This window comes from Rhinatrema bivittatum, chromosome 6, assembly GCF_901001135.1.
Source record: "Rhinatrema bivittatum chromosome 6, aRhiBiv1.1, whole genome shotgun sequence".
Classification (NCBI taxonomy): Eukaryota; Metazoa; Chordata; class Amphibia; order Gymnophiona; family Rhinatrematidae; genus Rhinatrema; species Rhinatrema bivittatum.
The window spans coordinates 38,335,115-38,346,745 of record NC_042620.1 but is presented as its reverse complement, the minus strand read 5'-3'; the positions used below and the strand labels follow the sequence as shown (position 1 = coordinate 38,346,745).

General features: G+C 40.5%; 1 protein-coding gene across 2 annotated transcripts in view; it reads left to right on the top strand.

The window, feature by feature from the left end:
- The first annotated feature begins 433 nt into the window (after positions 1-433).
- Positions 434-11,631, top strand: part of FAIM (Fas apoptotic inhibitory molecule) — a 77,371-nt gene continuing 66,173 nt past the window's right edge. The window contains exons 1-3 of one of the 2 annotated variants that reach the window (XM_029605302.1): positions 434-646; positions 868-1,012; positions 1,851-1,897. In XM_029605302.1, the coding sequence (XP_029461162.1) occupies positions 1,878-1,897 (20 nt within the window). In that variant the 5' untranslated portion in view covers positions 434-646; positions 868-1,012; positions 1,851-1,877. The remainder of the gene's footprint in view (positions 647-867; positions 1,013-1,850; positions 1,898-11,631) is intronic. The other variant, XM_029605303.1, reaches the window with a different exon arrangement.

Sequence of the window (11,631 nt, the reverse complement as noted above, 5' to 3'; positions counted from 1 at the left end):
ACACATACACACACCTCAGTCCCCTCCCTGACTGATGTCTCACACTCTCACATACACATCAGTCATCTCTCTGAGCAGTCACTTTCATTCTCTCACACACACACACACACACATCAGCTCTCTGACCAGTTTCTCTCAATCACACACACATTCTCTTACTTACACAGGCTGGCTGGCTGCTTCTCTCTCTTTCTCTCATTCACTTCCTCTCCCTCACTCTTCTCCCCCCAGCACAAATGGTAGCTGCAGCAGCCTCCTCCTCCAACCCCCGCAGGCCAAGAAAGAAGAATCCCATCGGCCGCGGGAGGCTCACGCTGCTGTCTCCTTTCCCGATTACCGGCTGCTTCGATTGCTCGGGGGCCGATGGTGCTGTCCCCGCTGCTATTTTTTCGCACGGCTTTCTCCTTCCCGCGCACCGCATATAACTTCCGGTTCCGTGTCACGGGGGGGGAGGCACGGGAAGAAGGAAAGGCCAGCCGCGGATGCCACAGCTTTTTCTAGCACCGCTGCCGTTCCCGCTGGGTTTGAACGTGCTGATAGCCCGGCGGCAACGGCAGCAGGGAAGGAAGAGCCGCGGGGGAGACCGGGAGCACGTGACACACTGGTGGAGAAGCGCTGTTGTAGTTGATTGTTGTGTGCAACTAAGGTAAATAATTGGTTAGAAAAATGTGCAGTTTGCTCCAACAGAGTGACAGTTTCAGGAGTTCTGTAACAGAAGTTTATAATTAGAACAATCAGTAAAAGGCAACAGAAAGCTAGGGGCTCGAGTTTTTTTTCCCTAAACATAGAACAAGAAAGAATGTTTCATAAATCAGGTCTTAAGAGTAAAGCATGGGTTGTCTCACTCTTTCCTTTTCTATATTGTAGCAATTGCTGTGGAGATCTCCATAGTGACCGAATTACCAGCTGGAATTGGAACTTGAAGCAGACCAGTGACGTTCTCCATTTGCTACTGAAACGCCTGTTGGTGCAATAAGATTGCAATCGGTAGCTTAGAAGCACTACAGGGAAGGTAGATATTTTACAGCTATACTTTGCAGTGTTGCAATTAAAATACATCCTGCCCTAATGCTTGAAGGTATTCCACAATAGATCTGCCTTTTAAAGTTAAAGAATAGGTGTTTAATTTATTTATGAAAAGATTATTGAAAATAAATGACGCTAAAGCATTTTTGATGGTAACTCAGACAACTTAAGCCCTTCATCAAGAAAAATACTGTTTAAGGTGCCAGATCTAAGTGCAATATGGCTTCTCCAAGGCTCTGCCTTATCATTTGTGTTTTATAGTGCCATATGATCTATATTTTAGGTAGGTAGATACTATAATGTCTCAGTGTTCTAGGATTCTCAAACTTATTTAAGTATTATTTTTTTTAAATACATATTTCTCCCAGGGAATTGATACTTGAGGGAAATATTTTGTTTTAAATTTGAAATCTGGATCTCAAATAATGAGCCATGAATGGTAGAAGCATACACAATTCAACATTTTTACAAGATAAATCTTTGTTTGGATGAGAGCTAGCATATAAATCCATATACTAAGGCTTTAGTGCTTGAGGGCATAAAGCTTCAGTATACCAGGGACAGTACTGACATCATAATAAACCACAAGAATAAAGGTGACCTGGTTTGTGATGTCATTAGAACACTGACTCTCTTACATTTTTTTTTTCAAAGTTATCTAATTTTTAATTTAGGCAAGTAGTAGATCCTACTTTCTTTTCCTCTATTCCTTCTGATCCCATTACCCCTCGTTCTTGGTCTCCTTTCCCTTTCCTATCCTAATAGGTTTTCCCCTTTTTCCATGTTCCATTATGCCGTTCTGTGTTCTTTCCTGCTTCCAAAAGACCCCCGAGATCAATAATAATGCTGGGATGCCCTTCTCTAACATAAGGTAGGTTTCATGAAGCACAAAAAAATATATAAGTACTGTTAATTTGCATTTACTAGTTTAAAATATTCTCAGGAGGGACCCTGCGGTCCTCTGTTTAGATGTTATAAAAAAAGTTCTTTATGAAATAACCTCTAGAATGTAAGCAACTTTCTAACATGTTTATAATATTGACATGTTTACTGAAAGCTTGGGGTTGTCAAATGCTACAGATACTCTATAAATGGGAGTCACTACAATGAAATTTTTTACAGCACCAATTCATGCTAACTACTTTTATTTTTAAGAACAGCATTTATGCTCTACATGTTTAGGAATATCAACTCAGAAGAAAATAATCTGGGGCTCATCATCTATTATGATCTTAAGCTAGCCTATCACTGCACCAAAATAATTGGGAATGCTAATAGTATATTTTGATATAAAAATAGCATCATCTGTAATTGGAAGAGAGACAAACTACTTCTTTACAGAACTCTGATGAAACCCCTACCTTCAAGACTGACGTGACTAGATGTGTAGAGCATACATGCTGTTCTTAAAAATAAAAGTAGTTAGTTTACAGCACCAGTTCATGCTATTTCATTGTAGTGACTCCCATTTATAGATTATCTGTAGCATTTGACTTGTGGACATTGATAAAATACGGGCAGTTCAAAGAAGAGCCACAAAAATGGTATGTAGACATTAGCCTGACTTCAGTGCCAGGAAAAATAATGGAAAGTGTTCTAAACATCAAAATCACAGAACATATAGAAAGACATGATTTAATGGAACAAAGTCAGCATGGCTTTATCCAAGGCAAGTCTTGCCTCACAAATCTCCTTCACTTTTTTGAAGGAGTTAATAAACATGTGGATAGAGGTGAACCGGTAGATGTAGTATACTTAGATTTTCATAAGGCGTTTGGCAAAGTTCCTCATGAGAGGCTTCTAGGAAAAGTAAAAAGTCATGGGATAGGTGGCGATATCCTTTCGTGGATTGCAAACTGGCTAAAAGACAGGAAACAGAGAGTAGGATTAAATGGACAATTTTCTCAGTGGAAGGGAGTGGACAGTGGAGTGCCTCAGGGATTTGTATTGGGACACTTACTTTTCAATATATTTATAAATGATCTGGAAAGAAATACGACTAGTGAGATAATCAAATTTGCAGATGATACAAAATTGTTCAGAGTAGTTAAATCACAAGCAGATTATGATAAATTGCAGGAAGACCTTGTGAGACTGGAAAACTGGGCATCAAAATGGCAGATGAAATTTAATGTGGATAAGTGCAAGGTGATGCATATAGGGAAAAATAACCCATGCTATAGTTACACAATGTTAGGTTCCATATTAGGTGCTACCACCCAAGAGAGATCTAGGCGTCATAGTGGATAACACATTGAAATCGTCGGTTCAGTGTGCTGCGGCAGTCAAAAAATCAAACAGAATGTTGGGAATTATTAGAAAGGGAATGATGAATAAAACGGAAAATGTTGTCATGCCTCTGTATCGCTCCATGGTGAGACCGCACCTTGAATACTGTGTACAATTCTGGTCGCCGCATCTAAAAAAAGATATAATTGCGATGGAGAAGGTACAGAGAAGGGCTACCAAAATGATAAAGGGAATGGAACAGCTCCCCTATGAGGAAAGACTAAAGAGGTTAGGACTTTTCAGCTTGGACAAGAGACGGCTGAGGGGGGGATATGAAAGAGGTGTTTAAAATCATGAGGTCTAGAACGGGTAGATGTGAATCGGTTATTTACTCTTTCGTATAATAGACTAGGGGGCATTCCATGAAGTTAGCATGTGGCACATTTAAAACTAATTGGAGAAAGTTCTTTTTTACTCAATGCACAATTAAACTCTGGAATTTGTTGCCAGAGGATGTAGTTAGTGCAGTTAGTATAGCTGTGTTTAAAAAAGGATTGGATAAGTTCTTGGAGGAGAAGTCCATTACCTGCTATTAAGTTCACTTAGAGAATAGCCACTGCCATTAGCAATGGTTACATGGAATAGACTTATTTTTTGGGTACTTGCCAGGTTCTTATGGCCAGGATTGGCCATTGTTGGAAACAGGATGCTGGGCTTGATGGATCCTTGGTCTGACCCAGTATGGCATGTTCTTATGTTCAAAATTAAACTCCCCTGGTTGATGCTATACATAAAGATCTGTTAGGATAATCCCAAGCGGTCCCACCTTGGCTTGGGAGGCTAGCCTCTATTAAAATGAATATACTGCCTCACTTCCTTTACCTCTTTCAAACGTTACCAATATGTATACCCCCAAAATTGCTAAAACAATTTCAGAAGCACATTTTCTCTTTTATCCCACAATCCAGTGGGAGCACTGAGAGGAGAGGATCACCTTGCTGGTGGCTGAAAGGAATCAGTAAGTTTTGGCTTGGGACATTGTCTTTTTTTTTTTTTTTTTAAGTATTAGGGCAAAGTTAACTATTTGGGAATATTATTTAGTGTGTTTGTGTGTGTTTGTGCTTTTAATAGTCAGTAAGGCAGGGAATAAACAGAAGTTAGAGTGTTTGTATATTTAAAAAAAAAAAAAAAGTAGCCAGAAGCTAGAAATAAGCTAGGAGCAGTGTATACCTAAGTAAAAAGGTTGAAAAGTTCAGTTACTCACCTTGGAAAAGTGTTGAGGTAGTGTGATTTGGTTTGATTAGGTACCAACATTTGTTAATAAAGAGAGCAGTGAGTCACTCTGGCTGAATAACTGAAGTTAGACTGTTTGTATTTCCCAGCCCACCCACCCCTAGCTCATCCTTTAATTTATAGGCAGGTGCCACTTAAAAAAAAAAATAAAAAAGCAACACCTTATTGAGAGTTTGATCATTCCCGTGTAGGCCACTACCAGACATATAGTGAATTCACTAATACATTTAAAGGACATTAATTAGACACATTCCTATTCCTGTAGCAACCTAAAACTTAAGTAGAAACTGAACAAATTTGAGATGAAGGCAGCAGTCCAGCAGCAAGAGAGGGGCTTCCCGGTCTTTTGCATCGAGTGTCACATGTATGATTTTTTACCCACCGGTGAGAAATTGTACATGTGCATGCGATGCAAAGAGCTCCTGGCTCTCAGAGAACGAGTCTGATCTCTGGAGGCTGGAGTGGCAGACCTGGAGGAGCTGAGGCAGACAGATGTATATAAATGAGACCTTCAGGGACATAGTAGCCAAGTCCCAACTTCAGACTGGCAGCCCTAGTGCTGCCTTGGAGAAGAAGGTCTCATAATTGGAGAGCATCAACCTGATGTAGCAGGAAAGGATCCTGTAGCAAGGACCTGCTCTCCAGGTGATGCATTGTCCTTTCGCACTGAGGATATCTCCCCAAGGCCTACTGCCCAGGAGGGAAGGGTTAGGTTGGCTGTCATAGTTGGTGATTCGATTATTAGGAATGTTGACAGCTGGGTGGCTGGTGGGTGTGAGGATCGCCTGGTAACATGCCTACCTGGTGCGAAGGTGGCGGACCTCACGTATCACCTAGATAGGATTTTAGACAGTGCTGGGGAGGAGCCAGCTGTCATGGTACATGTGGGCACCAACGACATAGAAAAATGTGGGAGGGAGGTTCTGGAAGCCAAATTTAAGCTCTTAAGTAGAAAGCTTAAATCCAGAAGCTCCAGGGTAGCATTCTCTGAAATGCTCCCTGTTCCACGCACAGGTCACCAGAGGCAGGCAGAGCTCCGGAGTCTCAATGCATGGATGAGACGATGGTGCAAAGAAGAGGGATTCAGTTTTGTTAGGAACTGGGGAACCTTTTGGGGAAGGGGGAGTCTCTTCTGAAGGGATGGGCTCCACCTTAACCAGGATGGAACCAGACTGCTGGCGCTAACTTTTAAACTAGAACAAAGGGGAAAGCCGACAGTCTCTCAGCAGCGCATGGTTCGGAGAGAGGTATTTTCAAAGGATACTAATGATGCATTAGAATTAGGGAATCCCGACAGTGAGTTCCAATTATAAGAAAAGTAGTCCAAATGCCTGTAACTAAAAACTCAGCTGAGCTAAAAAAAACTCTACCTTATCCCTATCAATTAGAAAGCAGAATGAAAATACAAACAAAAAACAAACTTTGAAATGTTTGTATGCTAATGCCAGAAGTCTAAGAAGTAAGATGGGAGAATTAGAATGTATAGCAGTGAATGATGACATAGACTTAATTGGCATCTCAGAGACATGGTGGAAGGAGGATAACCAATGGAACAGTGCTATACCGAGGTACAAATTATATCGCAATGATAGAGAGGAGCACCCGGGAGGCGGTGTGGCGCTTTATGTCCGGGATGGCATAGAGTCCAACATGATAAACCTGAATGAAACTAAATGCACAATTTAAATTTTATGGGTAGAAATCCCTTATGTGTTGGGGAAGACTGTAGTGATAGGAGTATACTACTGTCCACCTGGTCAAGATGGTGAGACTGATAATGAAATGCTAAGAGAAATTAGGGAAGCTAACCAAATTGGTAGTGCGGTAATAATGGGGAGACTTCAATTACCAAACAAAACGATTTCTCGAGTCCACAACGAATAAGATAATCCAGGAAAAAAACGTTGTAACTAAAGTTTTAACTAAACAGGTATCAAAAATTCATATTCACATTTGCATGTTTTAGCTCAGGGACATTCATAACATCCACTGTGCTGCAAGTTAATACTCGTATTCTGCACTCTTGTGGATCATATTTAATCATAGGTCCATTAGTCCATTCATTAAACACAGTGTTCTATGCATTTAAGCCTTCTTAGTCAAATAATTTTTATACGTTTTTTAGGTTAGATTTAAAACAAACGAGGTTACTTCCCTCTTTGTATTCAGCTCAGCCGGAGTCAGGGGTCCGACGCGCGCGTTTCGCGGTCCGCTGCTTCAGGGATGTTAATGGCTGACTTGTGTGGCTCAGTGTTCTTGGCCGCAATATTACTGCGGGAGCAAACTCCGCTTTGAACATTCATGAAGTCCCAGTACATTATTTCTAAAAGATAAAATATTCACTGAATATAGTAAGCAAGCTTTTAGGAGAAACTCAATCGCCAGAGCATTTAAAAATGTGCACTTCATACTCAGTGGGGAACGCCGGTACTTACCGGGCCTGTCTTCACATACAAGTTCGGCTTGCCAGCACCTATGAGAGTGAACTAACCTTAGGTTGCCTAATCACAACTGATGCAGTGAATTGTCAGTGATTTTACCGGGAAATCATAGAAAGTGGTGCCACTGGATCTCCTTATTGAGGCCACCTGGAGTTACCGATTGTAGCAGAAAAATCCACTTTTGCTCACATTGTTGTAATAGTAAAACCCTGTCACCACCCTTCCATTGTGGTTTTACTGTCTCCAGGATTGTCCACTTAATGTCCTTAAAGTCGTGATTATATTCTTTAAAGTGGGCAACCAGGGGTTCTTCTAGTCTGTCAGTGTTCAAGCAGCATTTATGCTCGGTAAGCCGAATCCTAATCTGACGTTTAGTCATGCCCACATAAATAAGTGGGCATGGACACAAAATGGCATATACCACAAAGGTGGAGTGACAGGAGAATTTTGGTAGAATGCAGACTTTACCAGTAGCTGTGGTAATGGAAGTTTGAGTTGATTTAAAGGAGCAACACATGCATCTGGTACATGGTTTCAATATTGTAGGCTCATCAATGGATTTATAACAGCTGGCACGGACCACATAGTCTCTAATGTTCTTACCCTTCGAGTATGCAATCCTTAAAGGCTGGTCAAATATTGGATGTATTTGCTGTAGAATTGTCCAGTGTTTCCTAATAGCACTGCTTATAGGTACAGATAGTGTAGAATGTCTCAGAACAGCTGTCTGAGAGTTCGAATCCAAGGCTGGTGAATTTTTTGTAAAAAAAATAGGTTGACTCTATTAGAGTACAGTGCTCTTCGATATGCAGATTTCACGCATTTAGATGGGTATCCCCATTGTAAAAAACGAGCAGCCGTATTTTTGGCTTGGATTTTAAATTCATTGCGGTCAGTGCAGAGCCTTCTCAAGCGTAGAAATTGACCCACAGACAAGTTGGTTTTAAAAGTTGGTGGATGGAAGCTATCAAAATGAAGCAAATTATTGCGATCATTGGGCTTCCGGAAAATGCTTGTATTAACACCTTGACTATTTGCAGAAATCAGGATGTCTAAATAGGAAATTTGTTGATGGTGGAAATTCATTGTAAATTTTAAGCATGAGTCCAAAGAATTTAACCAGATATGGAATTCTTGTAGACTTGCTACAGAGCCTTCCCAAATGATGAAAATATCGTCGATGTATCTTTTCCAACATCTCAGCTGTGTGGACCATTGGCATCCATAACATATCGTGCTTCGAAACTTGCTATGAAAATATTTGCCACGTCTGGGGCCATCGCTGTGCCCATGGCTGTACCCAGAATTTGAAGGTAAAATTTATCTTCAAACATGAAGTAATTCCTGCTCAGCGCCAATTCCAATAATTCAGTGATGTATCTGGTCGGAATCCTTTTCGGATGTAGACAGGTTTCCAGTACTTTGGTGACTGCCAGCAAAGCCTCATTCTGCGGGATTACTGTATATAGAGATTCCATGTCAAAGGTTACTAACAAGCAACCAGAGTTCAATTGTACAGTATCCAGGAATTTCAGCATACTCAAGGTGTCCTTAATGTAAGACGTAGCTACTGGAATATACGGCTGCAAAATTTTATCCAGAAATATAGAGATTGGTTCCAAAACAGAGTCATTGGCAGATACTATAGGCCTCCCCGGAGGATTTATTAAGGTTTTATGTATCTTAGGCAGAATGTACAGAATGGGTATACGTGGGTGTTCTTTAATCAAAAACTTTTTCTCAGAGTTCGTTAAAAAACCCAGCTCAAAGCTTCTTTCCACCAGTTCTTTTACCTCCAACGCAATCTCTTTGGTGGAATCCTCACTCAGCAATTGATAAAAAGATTCATTGGCCAATTGGCGGTATACTTCGTGTGTGTAGGAAGACCTGCTCATAACAACAACAGCTCCGCCTTTATCAGCGGGCTTGATGATGATATCTTCTCTCAGTTGTAGTTGTCATAAGGCCTGAGATTCTTCCTTAGACATATTATAATATATATGTCTTTTTTAGTAGTCTCCATTCGTTCCACATCACATAGAACTAGCCTTTGAAAGGTACTAATGGTGTGATCTCCAGGTGGAGGAGGATACCATTTAGATCTCAATTTCACCAAAGATGTATCAGATGAAGAAAAATCAAAAGGATTTTGTGAAAAGTATAATTTGCATTGCAAATGTCTGAATTTTGTAAAGTCACATTGGAATTGAAATGGATCATGCTTATGCGATGGGGCATAATTAAGTCCTTTATCCAAAATGCTTCTTTCAAAATCTGACAGAGGACCGTCAGAGATGTTAATGACGGCTGATTTTAAGTCCAATCCCTTTGTGCTCCCTGGGCAGGGTAGTTGTTGGTCGCAGATTGGGATCTCGTCCGAGGACGGTTCCATTCCGAATTCTGATAGTTTCTGTTGCCTCTCCTCGAGGGGTAAGAACATTAAAGACTATGTGGTCTCCATGAATGTTCAAAGCAGAGTTTGCTCCCGCAGTAATATTGCAGCCAAGAACGCCGAGCACACAAGTCAGCCATTAACATCCCTGAAGCAGCGGACCGCGAAACGCGCGTGTCGGACCCCGGACTCCGGCTGAGCTGAATACAAAGAGGGAAGTAACCTCGTTTTGTTTTACATCTAACCTAAAAAACGTATAAAAATTATTTGACTAAGAAGGCTTAAATGCATAGAACACTGTGTTTAACGAATGGACTAATGGACCTATGATTAAATATGATCCACAAGAGTGCAGAATACAAGTATTAATTTGCAGCACCGTGGATGTTATGAATGTCCCTGAGCTAAAACATGCAAATGTGAATATGAATTTTTGATACTTGTTTAGTTGAGACTTCAATTACCCCAATATTGACTGGGTAAATGTATCATCGGTACATGCTAGAGATATAAAGTTCCTGGATGGAATAAATGACATTTTTAGGGAGCAATTGGTCCAGAAACTGACAAGAGAGGGAGCAATTTTAGATCTAATTCTCAGTGGAGGACAGGATTTGGTAAGAGAGGTAACAGTGGTGGGGCCGCTTAGCAATAGTGATCATAATATGATCAAATTTGAATTAATGACTGGAAGAGGGACAGTAAGCAAATCCATGGCTCTTGTGCTCAACTTTCAAAAGGGAAACTTTGATAAAATGAGAAAAATTGTAAGAAAAAAACTGAAAGGAGCAGCTACAAAGGTAAAAAGTGTGCAAGAGGTGTGGTCATTGTTAAAAAAAAAATAAAAAAATACCATCCTAGAAGCACAGTCCTGATGTATTCCACACATTAAAAAAGGTGGAAAGAAGGCAAAATGATTACCGGCATGGTTAAAAGGGGAGGTGAAAGAAGCTATTTCAGCCAAAAGATCTTCATTCAAAAATTGGAAGGAGGATCCAACAGAAGAAAATAGGATAATACATAAGCGCTGGCAAGTTAAATGTAAGACATTGATAAGACAGGCTAAGAGAGAATTTGAAAAGAGTTGGCCGTAGAGGCAAAAACTCACAGTAAAACTTTTTAAAATATATCCGAAGCAGAAAGCCTGTGAGGGAGTCAGTTGGACCGTTAAAGGGGCACTTAGAGAAGATAAGGCCATCGCGGAAAGATTAAATGATTTCTTTGCTTCGGTGTTTACTAAAGAGTATGTTGGGGAGATGCCCGTTCCAGAGAAGGTTTTCATGGGTAATGATTCAGATGGACTGAACCAAATCACGGTGAACCTAGAAGATGTGGTAAGCCTGATTGATAAAGTGAAGAGTAGTAAATCACCTGGACCGGATGGTATACACCCCAGGGTTCTGAAGGAACTAAAAAATGAAATTTCAGACCTATTAGTAAAAATTTGTAACCTATCATTAAAATCATCCATTGTACCTGAAGACTGGAGGATAGCTAATGTAACCTCAATATTTAAAAAGGGCTCCAGGGACAATCCAGGAAACTACAGACCGGTTAGCCTGACTTCAGTGCCAGGAAAAATAGTGGAAAGTATTCTAAGCATCAAAATCACAGAACATATAGAAAGACATGGTTTAATGGAACAAAGTCAGCATGGCTTTACCCAAGGCAAGTCTTGCCTCACAAATCTGCTTCACTTTTTTGAAGGAGTTAATAAACATGTGGATAAAGGTGAACCGGTATATGTAATATACTTGGATGTTCAGAAGGCGTTTGTTAAAGTTCCTCATGAGAGGCTTCTAGGAAAAGTAAAAAGTCATGGGATAGGTGGCAATGTCCTTTCGTGGATTACAAACTGGCTAAAAGACAGGAAACAGAGAGTAGGATTAAATGGGCAATTTTCTCAGTGGAAGGGAGTGGGCAGTGGAGTGCCTCAGGGATCAGTATTGGGACCCTTACTTTTCAATATATTTATAAATGATCTGGAAAGAAATATGACGAGTGAGGTAATCAAATTTGCAGATACAAAATTGTTCAGAGAAGTTAAATCACAAGCAGATTGGGATAAATTGCAGGAAGACCTTGTGAGACTGGAAAATTGGGCATCGAAATGGCAGATGAAATTTAGTGTGGATAAGTGCAAGGTGATGCATATAGGGAAAAATAACCCATGCTATGGTTACACAATGTTAGGTTCCATATTAGGCGCTTCCACCCAAGAAAGAGCTCTAGGCGTCATAGTGGATAACA